This window comes from Delphinus delphis, chromosome 5, assembly GCF_949987515.2.
Source record: "Delphinus delphis chromosome 5, mDelDel1.2, whole genome shotgun sequence".
NCBI lineage: Eukaryota > Metazoa > Chordata > Mammalia > Artiodactyla > Delphinidae > Delphinus > Delphinus delphis.
Genome location: NC_082687.1, coordinates 27097189 through 27115614, shown reverse-complemented (window position 1 = coordinate 27115614; position 18426 = coordinate 27097189). Strand labels below are relative to the sequence as shown.

Below are 18426 nucleotides of genomic sequence, written 5' to 3'. Positions count from 1 at the left end.
AGAGATTCCATGAAATCTCTCAGTTCCTTTTATAAGTTCACAGAAGTGCTATATAATATTACTAGAAGTGCTAGTAATAAGTGTATGGAAGCTAGTAATAAGTGCGTGGAAGTTTTCTAATGCCAAAACGTGACTCTTCTTTCCCAGAGGTACATGCACACCAACTTTAGGGACGGCACCTAAGACTCTAAGACAATTTCTGGTGGGGAAAGTTTCCAAATTTGAAAGAGACAGCCGCGGTAATAGTACGGAGAAGCGCTTTCAAATACTAACACATTAAAAATCAATCAAATAATTTAGAGAGAAAGCAAATTTAGAAGTGATTTTTTATAACCACACATATAAGACTATATAACTATATTTTTTCCCATAAAAGCCGTGCTAATGCGCCTTGGAAAGAGTTTTGGATAGTCTTGTATCTACATCAACATAAAACATGTTAAAGAATCAGTTGGTCTCACCTTAGAACAGGGGTCAGCCAACTTTTTCTACAGAAGGCCAGGTAGTAAATAATGTAGGCTTTGAGTCATACAGCCTCGGTTTCCAACTACTCAACTCTGCGATTTCAGCACAAAAGCAGTCATACATAGTGTATCAATGAGTATAGCTGTGGTCCATCAAAATTTCATTTATAAAATAGGTGAGGTGGGTTTGGCCCATGGGCCATGGTTGACTCAACCCTGCCTGAGAGAATTCTCTTGAGAATCACAGCATAAGATGTTCTTCTTACTCTTATATATTTGTTTGTATATTTTTTAAATGTACGTTTGCAAGGCACCAACAGTTGGGAGGGAAGGTTGAAGGCTGCATGAGAGAATCACAGCTCGAGTAGCTCTCGACCTAAAAAGGATGCAAAAGTGGCACCACAGAATTTGCCTGAGATAAGCAATCAGCCAGGTTTCAGTCTTGAAAGGCAAATGCTCAAGTGTAAAAGGTATCTTAACAACAGCTCATGTGAATTTAACAGTGGACTTTAACGGGGGCCGTAGCCCCTAAAAATTTGAGTTAACTGAAAGTTCAGCATGAACTAAAGTAGTTAAATTGTCCTAGAAGATAATGAACACATATATAGGTTACATATATTGTTCAAATCCAAACAAGGTAATCATACAACTGTGTCCTGTAAAATCAGAACCTATCTCGACAGTATGGTCACCATATTTTAAGAGAGACCTTCTCTAACTGAGGCAAAGCAGGAATGTGAGAAGAGAAGGCTAAAAACGTGTAGAAGGAACAGGTTTAAAAAAAAAAATCAGAGGTGTTTAATGAGACTTGGGAGGAAGAGAACATTGAGAGGGAAAATGATGAAAGCTGTCTTCAAATATTTAAAAGGGTATCACATGAGAGAAGGAAAAATCATTTTGATTTGCTTGAAGAGGACAAAACCAGGTCTAACGAGGAGAAGCTACAGAGCAGGTTTGGGTTCGCCATCAAGAGGAATTCAGTACAAATTACAATGGACCCAGCAAGGTAATGTGACACCTCCCCACCCACCGCTCCTTCCGTATCAACAAGTAGAAGCAAGTGACAGGTGTCCAGAGACAGAGTCACAGATTCCTGCACTGAGAGGAAGTTGGCCGAGGAAACCCCTGAGGTCCCACCCATCTCTCTGATTCAGGGATTCCACATGAGTTGGGAGAGGCAGAAACGCAAACTACATTTCCATGTTGCCTTATGATGGCAAACCACAGAATCCATCCAAACTTCACAATCCAAAGTAAAAGAACAAGCTTATTATATAACAGTCTGAAGGATTACATTTTTTCCCACTGTAGAGTCTGAAACCCCTTTTTGTAAGACATTTGGATATGAGAGCTTAAATGTCTAAAAAAGGAAAGAAAAGATAGGGTAAATATCTTTACCTACCCCTACAGTTTAAGCCAAAGCTGAGAATCTCTTGACAATACTAGCTGACCGGAAGAGAATCAGACTCTACCGGGGGTGGGGGGAGAAACCACTGCCGGTACTTTAAATTTCCCTCACGTTTGAGATCAAAGGCTAAGTTCTGATGTATTGATACATTCTAATGCTAATGGGGCTTAGGACCAGAAACCCATATTCAGTAAAAGGCAACAAAGGCAGAACTGCATCCTAGGATAGCTTTAGTAATTTTTTTCAAGTCTCAGTCCAGGTCAAACAATGAATAAACCAGCAGAAGCACGACATCCTGCCTTCCTAATCACTCAGCACTAACGAGGACAGACTGAGTCTAAGGAAACAGAAGGAATTATGTCCATTCCCCCACGGACCTCGTTATTTTAAGCCTGGATTCCATGTGTTCTTGACCCCAAAGGAATGCATAATCTGAGAGCAAAGGAGAATTTCCACAATTTTCTCCCATGACCGTCCAGAGACTTCCCATTTCATTAGACTGAAGCGAAAACGCGACTTTCCAATTCCAATGTCAAGAACAGCAGCAAAGAAACCGTTCAGCAAAGACATGTTTCTTATTTTTCCTTGAAACAGAACCTTGAGAAAGGATGTCAAGGAACCCTCATACATATCTGAACATAAGGAATATTTTTCCCGAACTTGTCCCTTAGGAAAAAAGGGACTTAGCCCTATATAAGAATTCTTATACTCTCCTGAAGGAGTGCACTCCCCATCATTTTGATGAACAAAGAATTGTTTGAGGAATCTTAGCCTAAAACGGCCCCAATCACATCTAGTTTCAGCTGCTTAGAGCTCACAAACAGGTCTGGGTTACAAACGCAAGGGGAAGCTAAGAAATTTAAGAGATTTATTTATCGTTCAGGAGATGACCTCAAATAAGTCAGTAATATTACTGACCACTTTTAACTGGTCAGTAATATAAAAACCGCTCTAAAAAAACAAGCTAAGTAGTTGCATTAAGAAAGTCATGAATGTACATATATGTAAAACTGAATCACGTTGCTGTACAGCAGAAATTAATACAACGTTGTAAATCAACTGGACTTCAACAAAGTAAATTTTTTAAAAAAGAAAGTCATAAAAATACATCTCAGGGATAATTTTTTTTAAGTGAGACTGTCCAAATGTGCACTAAGGGGGTACCTGTGACTTGAGATAAAATTTCCAATGAAAGCATCAGAAAGATATTTTAAAAGGGGCTGTATCTCAAATAACTCAGACGGATGTGGCCATGAGGAAAGCTGTGCTGAAAAATTCCGAATGTGTCCGTGATAAACACACTGATGTCAAAGTCGTCAAGAGTTGGAATAACTTTTTCATGAAATAAATGGGGAAAATATTCCTAAAGTATACATTGATAATTTAATTTTTAAATACAGACACACATTTAATCAACTAAATAATGAAAATACACATCTGATTATCTAGCAGACACATAAATGCATACCTAAAAGTGTGTAAGTTCAAGCTATCCAAAAATTTTTTGTTTAATCTTTTCATGGGAAAATGGTGTTGCCTTACAATCAGGCATAAACATTATAGGTAGTGTATATCTGCCCTTTTGGGCTACACTGGTACTTGAAACCCCTTCCTATGTTTGAGGAATTCTCCTCCCAAATAGGGCAAAACCCACCTTCTACTATAAAAGCTGAAAATCACAGACACTTGCTTTCCCTGCCATCTTCCATGAGGTCCTGGCACCTGGCCAGAGTTCCACTAATCAGATGTTCCCACTCAAGAATTTGATTTGGAAGCTAGTGCTTAAAAAACAGTGAACAGAGATTCTGGTGGGTGGTAGCAACAATTCCTTCCAGATGCAGCAGTTCTACCAACAACCACCAGGGGCAGTGGTGTTGCCTGGTGCACACTGTACTGTTCTACACACCTGGTGGCAACAGTGGTGACTGTCTTCTCCAAGCCCAGCTCTGTAGTGCAACTCTCAGCATCATTCCCGGTTCCCCAAAACTGATAAAGATACTGGAAGCTACCTAATATTCTTTAATAAACTCTCTCTCTGTTCAGACCATGCAACTGAGAATCCAGATTAACATTTTTTTAAATTTCAGAACCTTAAACAATCTTGTCAAACTGATTTCAGTACTATCTTTCTCAATATTCCTAAACAAGATTTTTCTCCTGATTAAACCAATTCACTTTAATTAATGAGATTACTCCCCATCCACATGCATCCTTTGCTACCTTTTTCTCCATCTAACCAGTCTCACCCTGTGCTATACCTTCCCCCATTAATCTAGGCTGAAATCTTCAAGGGAAAATTTAAACGAAGAATAGAGTCGTCCCACTTTTTTTTTAAAAGGCTCTAATGTTGGCAAAAAATGAAAAAGTTTCACAATTGGTTTTTCTAAAAGAACCCTGCTGCAGAGACAAATAGGAGACCAACATTTTCTCACTTGGCCTTTGTCCGAACTAGTTCTGTTTTTAGACCATAGGAAAAATAATTCTCTTTTGTTGCCTGCATATTCCCAACTATAAAGAAGGATAATACCTGCTCTCTGTCTGCTTAACACAATTAAGTAAAACAAAGAAGAGTATATCATGCTAGAAGCAATTTTAACTTCAAAATAAATAAATCCCTGGATGATATTTTATTTTTAAGCACAGCACAGGCTAAGCTGATCCCTCCTGGTAGAGAAAAAATTAATGTAAAAATGAAATTAAATTTTATAGAGCTAATAGCTCAAACTGACAAGAACTGGAGAGCGTCTTAATGAACCTGTACACAAAGCTCTAAAGAGGACACAGGTGCAGAGGGACTGCACATTAATTCTGCAGAGTTTATACCTGAAAATCAGGAGCCAATTAATATGAAATGGCTCCTTGGATGTCTGATTCTTTCAGACCAAGGCAACTTCACTGAAAAGCCTAGGAACCATAATTTGTAAAATACTGACATATATTCCAAATTCATGACTTCACTTACCACACTTATGCTTTCATTCAGACAGTCCAAGAATAAAAACTCCCGAGTTTTTATCAACTTTCAATCCTAAACTCTGAGTAGCTTGACACCTAACAAAACAAGAGGATTTGAGCTCAAGGTCTGACAACTTCTGCTCCGAGAAGTTAATTCCCTCGAGGTTTGGCCATGACCTAGCTCTCAAAAAAGATGTTAGGTCATTGTATCACAAAATTTTAAGGTTCACTTAATGCCTGTCTTCTACAAATATCTTAGCGTTCGTGGCGGGGAGAGGGGAGCATCAGTTTTGAAGGACATTAATCGAAAAAAAGTACCAATTTTACTCATTATTTAAATCAAACAGACCCCACCAGTAAAGGTTTTTGGCGTTGTTTTCAATCATACTTAGGAAAAATCGAGAATCTTCCAACAAAAGCTATTGGGTTTAGTAGGAGTGAGTTAACCTAATAAGGATGTGCAGATATTTAACCTCGAGCCTCATTCCCTCTGTGCCTGAGGGACACAAAGACCTGGCTTGTATTTTTTAGACAAAATAAATACTTGGGCAGAACATGATGAGAAGGAATAAAACCCCACCGGAGTAAAAGATAAGCCAGTCAGAAAGCTGTAAAAGCTTCATGAGAGAACTGGAAATTGGGTGGGTTTGTAGCTTTCAATAAGAAAATTTTAATTTCCGAGGTGAATGGTGTTACTCAGGGGCACAGGTAGAAATGGAACCTCATGAATAAGAAGGCAATGAACTACTGAATCGAGAAAATATGAGACAAACTCTATTCAATACTCCATAATGGCCTACATGGGAAAAGAATTTTAACAAGTGGATATATGTATATGTATAACTGATTCACTCTGCTGTACACCTGAAACTAACACTACCTTGTAAATCAACTATACTCCAATAAAAATTAGAAAGAAAATACGAGACAGAGACAGAAGTAGAAAGGAGAACTATTCAGAAAAGAACACCTACACTTCTGACCAACAACAAAGAGACGAGCTCTCCAGTCCTTCTGTGAGGGCTGGGCTCCTTGAGTGGCCAAGAGGGAAAAGGGAGGGCCTGGGGCAGAAAGGCCCTTGATAGCTCGTTCTGCTATGCAGCCACGAGCTAAACACCTCATCCTGGAAAAGGGCCTAAGTCCTCACTGTATCCTCAGGTGCTAGAACACTGCCCAGCTCATAATGGGCATTCAAACATATTTGTTTTATGAACGAAGTGGGATTCTCTCACAAATTTAGTAGTATAAAGAACAGCATTTCTGGATCAATGCAACATTTCCTGCTGCTGGTGATAACAGTCACCGTGAAGGCCTACGTTGAGTCTCCTGTATGGACACGTTCTCTCTCCTTCAGAACAGTCTATGTCTGGATTAGACCAGGTCCTCTAAAAAGCAGACACCAAGACAGGGCTCGAAATACAAGAAATTTATTAGGGGAAACATCTACGAGAGAAAAGGGAGAGGGAGCCAGGGGAGGCTGGAAGAGGCAAGCAACGCAGATCTGGCCCCAGGGGAAGGAGACAAGGTGGGAGAAGGAAGGTGGGGTGGATGCATGTTAGACTGCAGTGCAGTTCTAGAAAAAGTCTGGCCAGACCATCAGGGACTCCTCGAGCCAAGGCTGCCTGTCAGAGGACTCCAGAGTCCCCAGGAATGAGACTGCTTTAGTACCCCTGCTGTGCTCACTCACTGGCTGGGGGCAGGCTTGGAACCCGTGGCCTTCACACTAAAGCAGCGATGGAACCTTACAGCAGCTGGGCCCAACGGTCGATTCCACTCCCTGATGCAGGAGATCTGGGGGTGCCTCATGGCTGCCACGGCTTCCAAAATCCATATTCTTTCCACTACACTATCATGGCCACTAGTCTTCCCCTGGACCTCTAACAATTCCCATCACCACTGCAGTACTGCGATTCATTAAATCTAACATGCCACTAATACTAAGACACTCCATATTTTTACATACTATTAAAAAAAATGATGATGACATCTTCATTTACTATCTTAACTCTAAGAGCTTTTATATTTACTGAAAAAGCTCTTCGGGCAGTTAGATATATTTTTATCACACATCCCTCTTGTGTACACTTTTTAAAAAGACAATAAGCAAAATATACTTCAGATATTTCTAAAGCTTTTTCAGAGTCCAACTCTTCCAAATCACTTTTCAGCTCAGTCACCAATATCTGGTTTTCCCCACACATTTCTTCCTCTGTACCATCAAGAATCTTGGAGCTGCACCGTTTCTTTAAGGGGTGCTCCCTTAAATCCCAGATACTATGGCGTCTGGGATTTTCTTCCAAGATGCCAGCACCCACTCTTTAGGTACTAATACTGGTACTTCCTCGACCCATCCAGAAGGTCTCAATGGCAGGTCTCCCATCCACCATCAGGGTTCATAATTTCTTCCTTCAGCGGTCCTTAAGTGGTTTGCTGATTGAAGCAGTGAGGGGCTACAGCTGTCCAAACAGGCCAGGAGAATTAAAAACCAAATTCACGTCTCCTCCTGACTGCTGCCTGGGGGATACACCTCACCCATATTCGAAGGGGGAGGGGAGGGTATTAAATCTCGAGGAGCTCAAGGCAAGGACCAGGAGATGGGAGAAAGATGCTCTTTTCATCTCTGTCACTAACTTGTGCTGTAAATCAAATCCCTCCACCTCACTGTTCCTGTTCCCCCCCCCCTTTTTTTTTCATTGAAGGGGTTAAATCTAAGTTTCCCTAAGTTCCCCCTCAGCTCTTTGTTTTAGGAGTCTAGGCCATACCTTTGAGTGTTTCACGACAGGATCTGAATGAAAATAGTTTCCTCATGAAACTGTGGATTCAGCTGAACTAATTCCCACTAAGGGAACCAGTCCTCTGGATGAGAGAGCCGACTGCGCGGACTGGTTACATTCTGGCGCCCCCTGTTGGAGGTGGGGGAGTAAACAGCAGGAACCCACGCCTGCTCTTTACTCTTTCACGTCAGGATTGACCAGTTTATGGCAAGAGCGAGCTGATTCCGCAGAAGCAGAGAACAAGCCCAAGGAGCTGAAACACAGGAAACGTAAGTTTCAGTAGGGAAGGAGCATCTGATGATGACAAGGCTGCGAGGGCACAGATGACAGTGAGTCACCAATGGCAAAGACACTGAGTCAGGAGGCAAGGCCGCACACGAAAAGGGTCAGCGAGGAGCCCAGGCCTCCTGCCTGTGACACGTGCGCTCATGACAGAAGTCTGATTTGAGTTAGCCCCGACTGTGGCCTCTAGAGGATTCTAGGTCAGAGAAAGATCTCAAAAGGTGCATTCCTGAAGAACAGGTTTCACAATGACATCTGCCTCTGACTGAATTGTAATGAATGTACAAGAAAAACAGTGCTGTCCAATTGTAAAGGTCAGTTCCAAGGAGAAAAGTTCTTCATGAATTTCCATCACTGACAGGAGGGAATTCCCTGGTGGTCCAGTGGTTAGGACTCCACGCTTTCACTGCTGTGGGCCCAGGTTTGATCCCTGGTCAGGGAACTAAGATCCCACAAGCTGCATGCAGCCAAAAAAAAAAAAAAAAAAAAAGTTAAAAAAAAAATGTAGAACACTGACAGTTTTTAAACTAAACTGAGAAATGTTTCTGTAAGTTCAAGGGATATTCTTTCCCAGCTGAATGTGACTGCCAAGAGAATTCTGCATAAAAAAAATGTGTCACTTTATCTGTAAAAGAACTGATTAAAGTAGGTTTGATACACCATAGAATTAGATAACACTAAAGGCACAATCTTTCCGATGGCATGTAATACCTTAGATACTTATCACACTATAGAAACTCGTAAGCAATGTTAAACACAAATTAAGGCACGCTAAAATTCCGAACAGCAGAAACTTGTTCCTTTATAATAAACTAATATAGTCCAAAACCCTTTGGAAACGACAAGTGAAAGCTTAGGGTCTTGAAGACTACTTTAACATCCTGGGAAGCATAAAGTCGTCAGAAAGCCATTCATAGTGTTTCCAACTTTCAGACAGATCTAGCTACAAGACCATGACGAAAGCCGGTGGAGATCTCACTTGCACCCTAGGCCAGTGGTTCTGCTGTCAGCAGGTTGCACAATAACCTGGAGGCCTTATTAAAACACAGCCTGATGGGCCCCACCCCAGAGTTCCTGATTCAGTAGGTCTGGGGTGTGACCCAAGAATGTGCATTTCTAGCAAGTTCCCAGGTGATGCTACTGCTACTAGTGCAGGGACCCAGCTTTGAGAACCACTGCCCTAGGGTGTACTAAAGAAAGAATATCATAAAAGTTCCTCCCCAGAAATAAAAGATATTTAGTTCATTGTAACCAACAAATATTATTTTAAGAACATCATGAAGGACTTTTGAAATTTTAAAAGAGTCAGAGAAAGTTTGAAACAAAAATCAGTGTCAAAACTCCCAAAAGATATAGAAATCACTTAACCAAATGCTTCTGTAAGATCCTTGAGAAAATGAAAGAATGATGAGAAAGGAGTGAAGCAAATCAGACGAGGGCTGAAGAAACACCCATCGTGTCTTGCCTGGAAGCATCTAAACTACAGTTAAGTCCCCTACATATGAACCTTCAAGTTTCGAACTTTCAAAGATGCGAACGTGCGTTCCATCAACGTCAGGCATGAGTGAAATTGCAGCTTGGCCTCCGTCTCCTATTGCTGACAATCTTTCAGCTCTACCCTCTCCCACCTCCTCTCCCTCCTCCAGTCAGTAACTCCTCTTGCCTGTTCACTTGATGCCAGCCCCTGTATGCCAGCTGTTGTACTGTACTACTGTACTTTCCAAGGTACTGTACTGTAAGACTAAAAGTGTTTTATTTTTTGTGTTTGTTTTTTATGCATTATTTGTAAGAGAAGTATTACAGTACAGTAATACTGTAATTACTATTACAGTACAGTACTATATAGCCAATGATATTAGTTGGGTACCTAGGCTAACTTCGTTAGACTTAACCACCAGGTTCTCAGAACGGAACTCGGTTCGTATGTAGGGGACTTACTGTATTAACAAAAGCCTTCAGGATTCAGAAGCCTAGTGCCTTCTTTATCCAGACGGAAGCTCAAGGCCAATCACCCAGCAAGTGTTCCCTGGCCCAGTGTTTTCACAAGAGTGAAATCCGTTGTGGGGAAAAACATGGGGAAGGGAAAATAAAAGAAAGAAAGAGGTCTCAAAAGCCAAAAGAGTCTGTATACATGGGGCTTCCCTGGTGGCGCAGTGGTTGGGAATCCGTCTGCCAATGCAGGGGACACGGGTTCGATCTCTGGTCCGGGAGGATCCCACATGCCACGGAGCAACTAAGCCCAAGTGCCACAACTACTGAGCACACATGCTGCAACTCCTGAGGCCCACATGCCTGAGCCCGTGCTCCACAACAGGAGAAGCCACCGAAATGAGAGGCCCGCGCACCCCAACGAAGAGTAGCCCACCACAACTAGGGAAAGCCCACATGCAGGAACGAAGATCCAACACAACCAAAAGTAAATAATAAATTTATTTTTTTTAAATGGTCCACATCAAAAAAAAATAAGTCTGTGTACACACAGGGTCTTCCTGCTCAAGGGAGAGAAGGATGCAGCTGCGGGACAAGACACTCCCCCTGTCTGCTGGCCAGCTCAGTCGCCCCCTCCTCCCCCAAGCTTCCCTCCCCCGCGGGGTCTCACGCAAATGCCCTGATGTGCCAGAACCTTCAGACGCTGAGAGTCACATTTCAGCAACAGACAAAAACTGAAAGACAGGATGACAGGATGCATGCAGAGAAGTAAATGCAACATGAAGGGCTTTCAAAAGAACACCATGAACACGACAGCACTATTTTAAAAGTCCTTAAATTCCTGGACAGCTGCCCACCTCAGATAAGTACAGCATGTCCTGCCACGCCAGGGAGAACCATGTCTGGAATTCTGGCAGGGAAACACCGCACAGGACTTTCCTTGGAGGACACGCACGGAAGCGACACAGTCATCCTGGCCACTAACGGTGCCCGGCTCTCCACCTCTAGGTTGGCAATATTATCAGGAAAAACTACTCGCTTGAAAACACTGTCCTGAAAAAGGCAATATTGGCCTTTTCAAGGACACAGCACATCCATTCAAAGAAATTTGACTTTCATACATGGAGGGAACCACTGATTTCCCAGACTGGCCTTCTCTCCACTTTCCAACACTTCATTTGAATAGCTACAGAGCTGGACACTAGTGGGGGGGCGGCAGGGCAGTGATATGCAAACATAGTCCTCCTTCATTCTCAAATTCAATCCATTTTCCCTTAAGGAAGTGAAACTGGGGCTTCACTTCCATCTTTCCTTCCCTGGCTAACTCTGATGTGTCAACTCAGACCAGAAATGATGTCTCCAAAGCGCCTTCCCCGAATTCCCCAATAACTGTTACCACAACGCACGGTTTCAGCAATCTCCCCAACAGACAGCCCGCCACTCAAGGGGAGGAACGATGCCTTTGTCTCGATGGCGCTTGGCACAGTGCTGGCCACAGCGTTTGCTCAACTATGCATGTGTATCTAGCCTACTGAGGTAGAGAGGAGGCACATGACCAGATACACCCAGTGGCTCAAAACCAACAAACAAGCACGTCTTCCTGACTGTGGAGCTTCCACACTCATGTCTTCATACCTTAAAGCCCTAAGTCCTACATTTTAACATTTATTCAGGAGATGGAAAGCTTTTTAAAAAATATCTGGCATTGATCTTTGCCTTCTAAAACACAGATTATAGATATCTTTTAACATTTTAATGACTCAGCCTTAATTATAAATGTCTAATTATTATGCTGCACCATCATTTAATTTAGGACTTTGGGAAATACTAATTACCTTTTTTTAATTGAAGTAGAGTTGATTCACAACGTTTTGTTGATTTCTGCTGTACAGCAAAGTGATTCAGTTATACATACGTATACATTCTTTTTTATATTCTTTTCCATAATGGTTTATCCCAGGATAACTGAATACAGTCCCCTGTGCTGTACAGTAGGACCTTGTTGTTTATCCATTCTATATATAATAGTTTGCATCTGCTAACCCCAAACTCCCGGTCCATTCCTCCCCCATCCCCCCAACCCGCCCCAGCAGCCACAATTCTGTTCTCTCTGTCTGTGAGTCTGTTTCTGTTTGCGTGGCTTGCGGGATCTTAGTTCCCCAACCAGGGATCGAACCTGTGCCCCTTGCAGTGCAAGTGCAGAGTACTAACCACTGGACCACCAGGGAATTCCCGTGTCATATTTTAGATTCCATACATAAGTGATATCATATGGTATTTGTCTTTCTCTTTCTGACTTACTTCACTTAGTATGATAATCACTCGTTCCACCCATGTTCCTGCAAATGGCATGATTTCATTCTTTTTTATGGCTGAGTAATACTCCAGTGTGTGTGTGTGTGTGTGTGTGTGTGTGTGTGTGTGTGTGTGTGTGTGTGTGTGTGTACACATACATATACCACATCTTCTTTATCCATTCATCTGGATAGGTTGCTTCCATGCCTTAGCTATTGTAAATAGTGCTGCTATGAATATAGGAGTGCATGTATCTTTTTGAATTATAGTTTTGCGTGGATATATGCTCAGGAGGGGGACTGCTGGATCATATGGCAACTCTACTTTTCTGAGGAACCTCCATACTGTTCTCCATAGTGGCTGCACCAACTTACATTCCCACCAACAGTGTAGGAGGGTTCCTTTTCTCCACACCCTCTCCAGCATCTGTTATTTGTAAACTTCTGAAAGATGGCCATTCTGACGAGTGTGAGATGGTACCTCCTGTAGTTTTGATTTGCATTTCTCTAATGATTAGTGATGTTGAGCATCTTTTCATGTGCCCACTGACTAACCAATTTTAAAGATTAAGTGACCATAAAGACTGTTAAACTCTTAGAACCAATCTTAGAATATTTCTACCTCTGCTTTACAGCTATCATTTTGCATGCCTTTTTTAATATGTGGCTTTTAACATGCTGCTACTCTGTGGCAATTTTAAGGAAAACACGAGTTTTTCAAAGTTCTCAGAAAGCACTGGCATCCACTTTAGCTCCTGAAAGGCCTTCCTTATCTCCTTGTCCCTGTGTTGGTGGGTATGAGCTTGTTAAACTATACAAACACCCCCCACAAGCCACATCTCTGCCCCACAAGCTCCAGTTCAAATACTGCTTCTTTCACAAAGCCTTTCCCAACCAGCACAGGCTTAGCTCCTCCCCTCTCCAGGCAACCACACCCTATACTTTTGTTTAGCACTTAGTATAACATATTTTAATTCACTTTTTACCAGTTACTCTCCAGGGCCACACTGGATACTTCTTGAGGGAGCTATCTTTTCTTATGCAAAAGTTTCAGGCTGGGGACTTCTCTGGTGGTGCAGTAGTTAAGAATCCGCCTGCCAATGCAGGAGACACAGGTTTGAGCCCTGGTCCGGGAAGATCTCACATGCCACGGAGCAACTAAGCCCGTGTGCCACAACTACTGAGCCTGCGCTCTAGAGCCCATGAGCCACAACTACTGAGCCCACGAGCCACAACTACTGAAGCCCGCATGCCTAGAGCCTGTTCTCAACAAAGAGAAGCCACCGCAATGAGAAGCCCGAGCACCGCAACAAAGAGAAGCCCCCGCTCGCCGCAACTAGAGAAAGCCCGCACACAGCAACGAAGACCCAATGCAGCCACAAAAAAAAAGTTTCAGGCTGGTGTCGAGGAAATCATCAAAGATTTGTTGTCTACGAAGTGTTCAAAGCTATTTCATGAACCAAAAGTAGCCATAATGATGCCACGCAATTTTCATGGTTTAAAAAAAAAGTGATCACTGACTACCAAGATTAGACAGAAACACCCAAATAACGTCAATATGGGTCAAATGCCTTTTTTTTTTACTTTCGTTATTATCCATTTTATTATTGTAACTCAATGATAACTCAGGAAGAGTGCTATTTTAAAGGTTTTTTAAAATGAATGGAAGAGTATCAGGAATTCCTGTCAAGGGGAAAAGGGAGAAAGAAAAACCCATAGATTAAATGGGACTTAGAAACTTATCAGTCAAATGCAACGTATTTGGATCCAGATTCAAACCGACTGTTACAGGACGCAGGCATGAGGAGGAAACAAAATGTAAATGAATATCAGGGGAAAAAATGAATATGGCCCAATTCTTTGTAATGTCAAGGAATTATTATTTGTTTTTAGGTGTGACAAGTATATTTTGGTTCATAAAGAGAGTTATCTTTGAGAGTTATACACTGAAGTATTTATGGATGAAACGATATAATACTGGGCTTTCTGTCAAAACAATGGCGGTGGGGTGGTGAGGAGTATAGGAGAAACAAGGCTGGTTGTGTGGCAATGGTTATCAAAGGCGAATATTGAGCACATGTAGCTTAATTATATTTTCCTTTCTGTTTGCGCATGCTCAAAATTTTCCAAACTAAAAAGTTAAACTAGGGCTTCCCTGGTGGCACAGTGGTTGGGAGTCCGCCTGCCGATGCAGGGGACACGGGTTTGTGCCCCAGTCCGGGAGAATGCCACATGCCGCGGAGCGGCTGGGCCCGTGAGCCATGGCTGCTGAGCCTGCGCGTCCGGAGCCTGTGCTCCGCAATGGGAGAGACCACAGCAGTGAGAGGCCCGCGTACCGCAAAAAAAAAAAAAAAAAAGTTAAGCTAATAATTTTTTAAAAAGCATTAGGCGTCCTGTTAATTCTGTGGTTGGTAGTAACTGCCCTCCACTGCTTTCTGCCTTTGGATAGATTCCTGCTATCCGGCAGGAACTGCCATTCCCGCAAATGGGTTGGAACATGCTGTCCCATTCCTTTCTGAGGTTCGTGGCCTTATACAGACAACATCCTACTCCTACTTCTACCCAGCACTGGAAACCCAGCCCTGTCATCCTCATTCTGCCTAAGACAGAGACCCCATCAACCCCCATCATAGCTGAAGATTAAATCAATAGGTCAGTTAACAAGAGCTCTGAGAACCATGCTTTCTTTATCAGACAGCCTGGAGCTAAGACCACATTCCAGCCAACTCATCTCAAGGAACAAAAAAAGGAAATACAGTCGTCCCTCAGTATCCAGTGGGGACTGTTCCAGGATCCCCATGGACACCAAAATCCAAGGATGCTTAAGTCCCTTATATAAAATGGCATGGTATTTGCGTATAACCTATGCACACCCTCCTATATACTTTAAATCATCTCTAGATGATTTACAATATGTAATACAGGCAGACAGACCTCAGAGATATTGCAGGTTCAATTCCAGATCACTGCAATAATGCGAATGTTGCAGTAAAGCGAGTCACACGTATTTTGTGGTTTCCCAGTATATACAAGTTATGTTTTCACTGTGCTATGATTCATTAAGTATGCAATAATAGCATTATGTCTTTAAAAAACAACGTACATACCTTAATTTAAAAAAAATACTTTATTGCTAAAAAATGCAAACCATCAGCTGAGCCTTCAGTGAGTTGTGATTTCTTTGCCATAGTACCGTTAAAGATCACTGATCACAGACCACCATAACAAATATAATAATAATAATGACAAAGTTTGAACTATAACAAGAACTACCAAAATATGACAGAGACAAAAAGTGAGCAAATGCTATTGGAAAAATGGTGCCTGAAGACTTGGCTTGACACAAGGTTGCCACAAACCTTCAATATATGAAAAAAACAGCATCTGCGAAGCACAATGAAGTGAAGTGCAATAAAACAAGGTATGGAGGCTTCCCTGGTGGCGCAGTGGTTAAGAATCCGCCTGCCAATGCAGGGGACACGGGTTTGAGCCCTGGTCCGGGAAGATCCCACATAGTGCGGAGCAACTAAGCGCATGCGCCACAGCTACTGAGGCTGCACTCTAGAGTCCGCAAGCCACAACTACTGAAGCCCATGCTCCGCAACAAGAGAAGCCACCGCAATGAGAAGCCCACGGACCGCAACGAAGAGTAGCCCCCTGCTCACCGCAACCAGAGAAATCCCGCGTGCAGCAACGAAGACCCAAGACAGCCAAAAATAAATAATTTTTAAAAAACTAAAAAAACACAAAACAAGGTATGCCTGTACAATGAAAATACTAAGTAAATAGTTGTGAACACAATGTAAATGCTAGGTAAACAGTTGTCAGCACGTGGTAAATTCAAGTTTTGCTTTTTGGAACTTTCTGGAATTTTTTTCAAATATTTTTTGATCTGCAGATACAGAATCCGTGGATACAGAGGGCCAACTATAGAATATCACTCTGTGTTTCTGCAGAGCTAAACCCCAGCACCACACTGCCTGAAACTCTCTTCCCCCAGATACCAGGATGCCTCCATAGTTCTCCACTGGAAAGGCCTTCCTTCCTTCGCCACTCTAGATGTAATGGTGCCCTGGCTCCTTGCTCTTCTCAATTTCATTTTTTTTTTTTTGGCCACGCCACACGGCTTGTGGGCTCTTAGCTCCTGGATCAGGGATTGAACTTGAGCCCTCGGCAGTGAAAGCCCAGAGTCCTAACCACTGGACCACCATGGAATTCCCTCAATTTCATTTTGTAGCATTTACTGCTACTTGACAATGTGTTATACATTTGTTCATTTATCACCTCCCCTTTCCAAAATGTAACCTCCGTGAGGACAGGGGCTTTGCTTTGTTTGCGGCTGTGTGCTCAGATTCTAAACGGTAACTGAAACGTAAAAGGAGATCAAATACATATTTGCTGAATGCTCAGGATCCCAGGAAAATACAACTAAATTTCAAGGATTGAGAACAGAAAGTTGATACTATGAACATAAACTAAGAACGCGCACTTCTACCACCCACACGTCCGCACCCACTTCATGCAATAGAAGGGTGGCTTCATGGCACTGCCGTTATCCACTCTCACACTTAGACTGCTCTAAAGAGCTTGAAAGATCTGTGACTATAGGAACACGTGAATAAGCTTTATGTATGTCACTCTGTGCCAGAAAAAACCTAGTGGGAGCACAGTACCTTCACGTGCCCGCTTCGGTAGTTACAATAGGCACAAATCATCTCAGAATTTAGGGTGCAGTGCGAATTACGCTAGCGCTTTTAGGGGCCATAGGTCTCTGTCATGCTTCAGTCAAAAATCAGTGCTTTCCTCCTACTTCTTCTCCTACTCCAATTCTACCAGCTAGAAATCCCCACCAGCCACCAGCCAGATTGCAGCAACATCTAGGAAGCTGGCCACGCTGGCAGGTGGTCCAGGGTGTCTGGTTGTGGCCTGACCGGGCTCTACCCCTCAGCTGCCATGCGATCCTGGGCAAGGTGCTGCACCTCCATTTCCTCATTGGTCAGTTAGGGGTCAATCACAGAGTCTATTTCATAAGGCTGATGTGAGAATTAAATGACTTAAACGTAGGTAAACAGCTTAGACCAGTACCACGCACAGAGTAAAGGTTAATTGTCTTAGCTGCCATATTCAATATTATTACCACCACATCTGAACCCCCTCATACAGGTACACTTCCACATAATTCTAGGTAGTTCTCGTTCTCGAGAACATAGAAAAAACAGATGGTCATTTTTTTTAAAAACCTGAAAAAACTGGTGAAAATAGATAATGTGTCATAATCCAATGGCGAGTCTGCTGTAAATCTTTGTTGAATGAATATCAGGAGAGAAATACAAAGTTTTCAGAAAGGTGGATGAATACTATTCAATACCCTCAAAATGCATGTTAAATAGGATCTACTCAATGCACTCAGCGTAGCATCCGGCACATGGAAAGCACTCAACAGAGGGGAGCTATTATTCACTACTACTGTGATCATGTATCTCAAGGCAAAGTGGGATTTTAAGGACTTCCAGGTTCGAGCTCTCTTCCTCTCCACACAGCCTAGAAATCCACAGAAGACTGAGGCAAGCTCCAACTGTGCCCTGCTGTCCTCTCCATAAGATTTTCTGCTTTTGTCTTCTTAACATATTAAGATTCTGCGTGAGACTCGATTTAAATGCAACTGTTCCAGGGCTAACAAAAATCTAGAAAGCACTGATACACTTCAACATGGTCTTTTACAGACGAAGACACAGGGTCTTGGTCTAGAGGTCCAGCAACTTATCCAGGATGGTCGGCACCCCTGGGGAACTAGAAATCCAGGCCCCCAAACCTCATCTGGGGATCTTTCCATTACTGTGCACTATTCATCCATGGACAAATGCACCAAAACTTCCACCAGAACCAGCTACCCAGATTTCCACCCCACTTAAAGATGGACTTGTTATTTTACACCCCACCACTCACCATAATTTCTCTCTGCTCTTCCAGATTCTTCAAAAAGTTAGAAAATTCACGTAACGAAGCATCTGTAAGAAGAAAGGAATGATTATTTCATGGTCAAAGCAAAGGAAAGCCAACCAAAACCCTGTCTTTACGCACCTATGCAGCGTTCATCGTCAGTCTCTGCATCGCCGATAAACTCAAATTTGAAGTCTCTGAGTGAATGAGCAAACTTCCGCTGGGCTGCCGAAAGACCTGGAAAGAAAGATGGAGTGATTACTTGGGTCCTTGTTTCAGGTCAAGGCTCAGCAGGAACTGATTCTTCCTCAGATGGCAGAGCTGTAGAGCTCTCCTCCACGTGAGCTGTGAGGAGACACAACCCAACTCCTCGGCCAAGG

General features: G+C 42.6%; 1 protein-coding gene and 1 non-coding gene across 4 annotated transcripts in view; both read right to left on the bottom strand.

Annotated features, from left to right (window-relative positions):
* Positions 1-18426, bottom strand: part of ARHGAP10 (Rho GTPase activating protein 10) — a 326043-nt gene that overhangs the window by 226609 nt on the left and 81008 nt on the right. For all 3 annotated transcript variants that reach the window (XM_060012123.1, XM_060012125.1, XM_060012124.1), the window contains exons 2-3: positions 18188-18283; positions 18053-18114 (exon numbers count right to left, since the gene is read on the bottom strand). In XM_060012123.1, coding sequence (XP_059868106.1) covers positions 18053-18114; positions 18188-18283 — 158 coding nt within the window. The remainder of the gene's footprint in view (positions 1-18052; positions 18115-18187; positions 18284-18426) is intronic.
* TRNAA-UGC (transfer RNA alanine (anticodon UGC)) lies at positions 11968-12040 on the bottom strand. The gene has a single exon. It is a non-coding gene; the product is annotated as a tRNA-Ala (tRNA).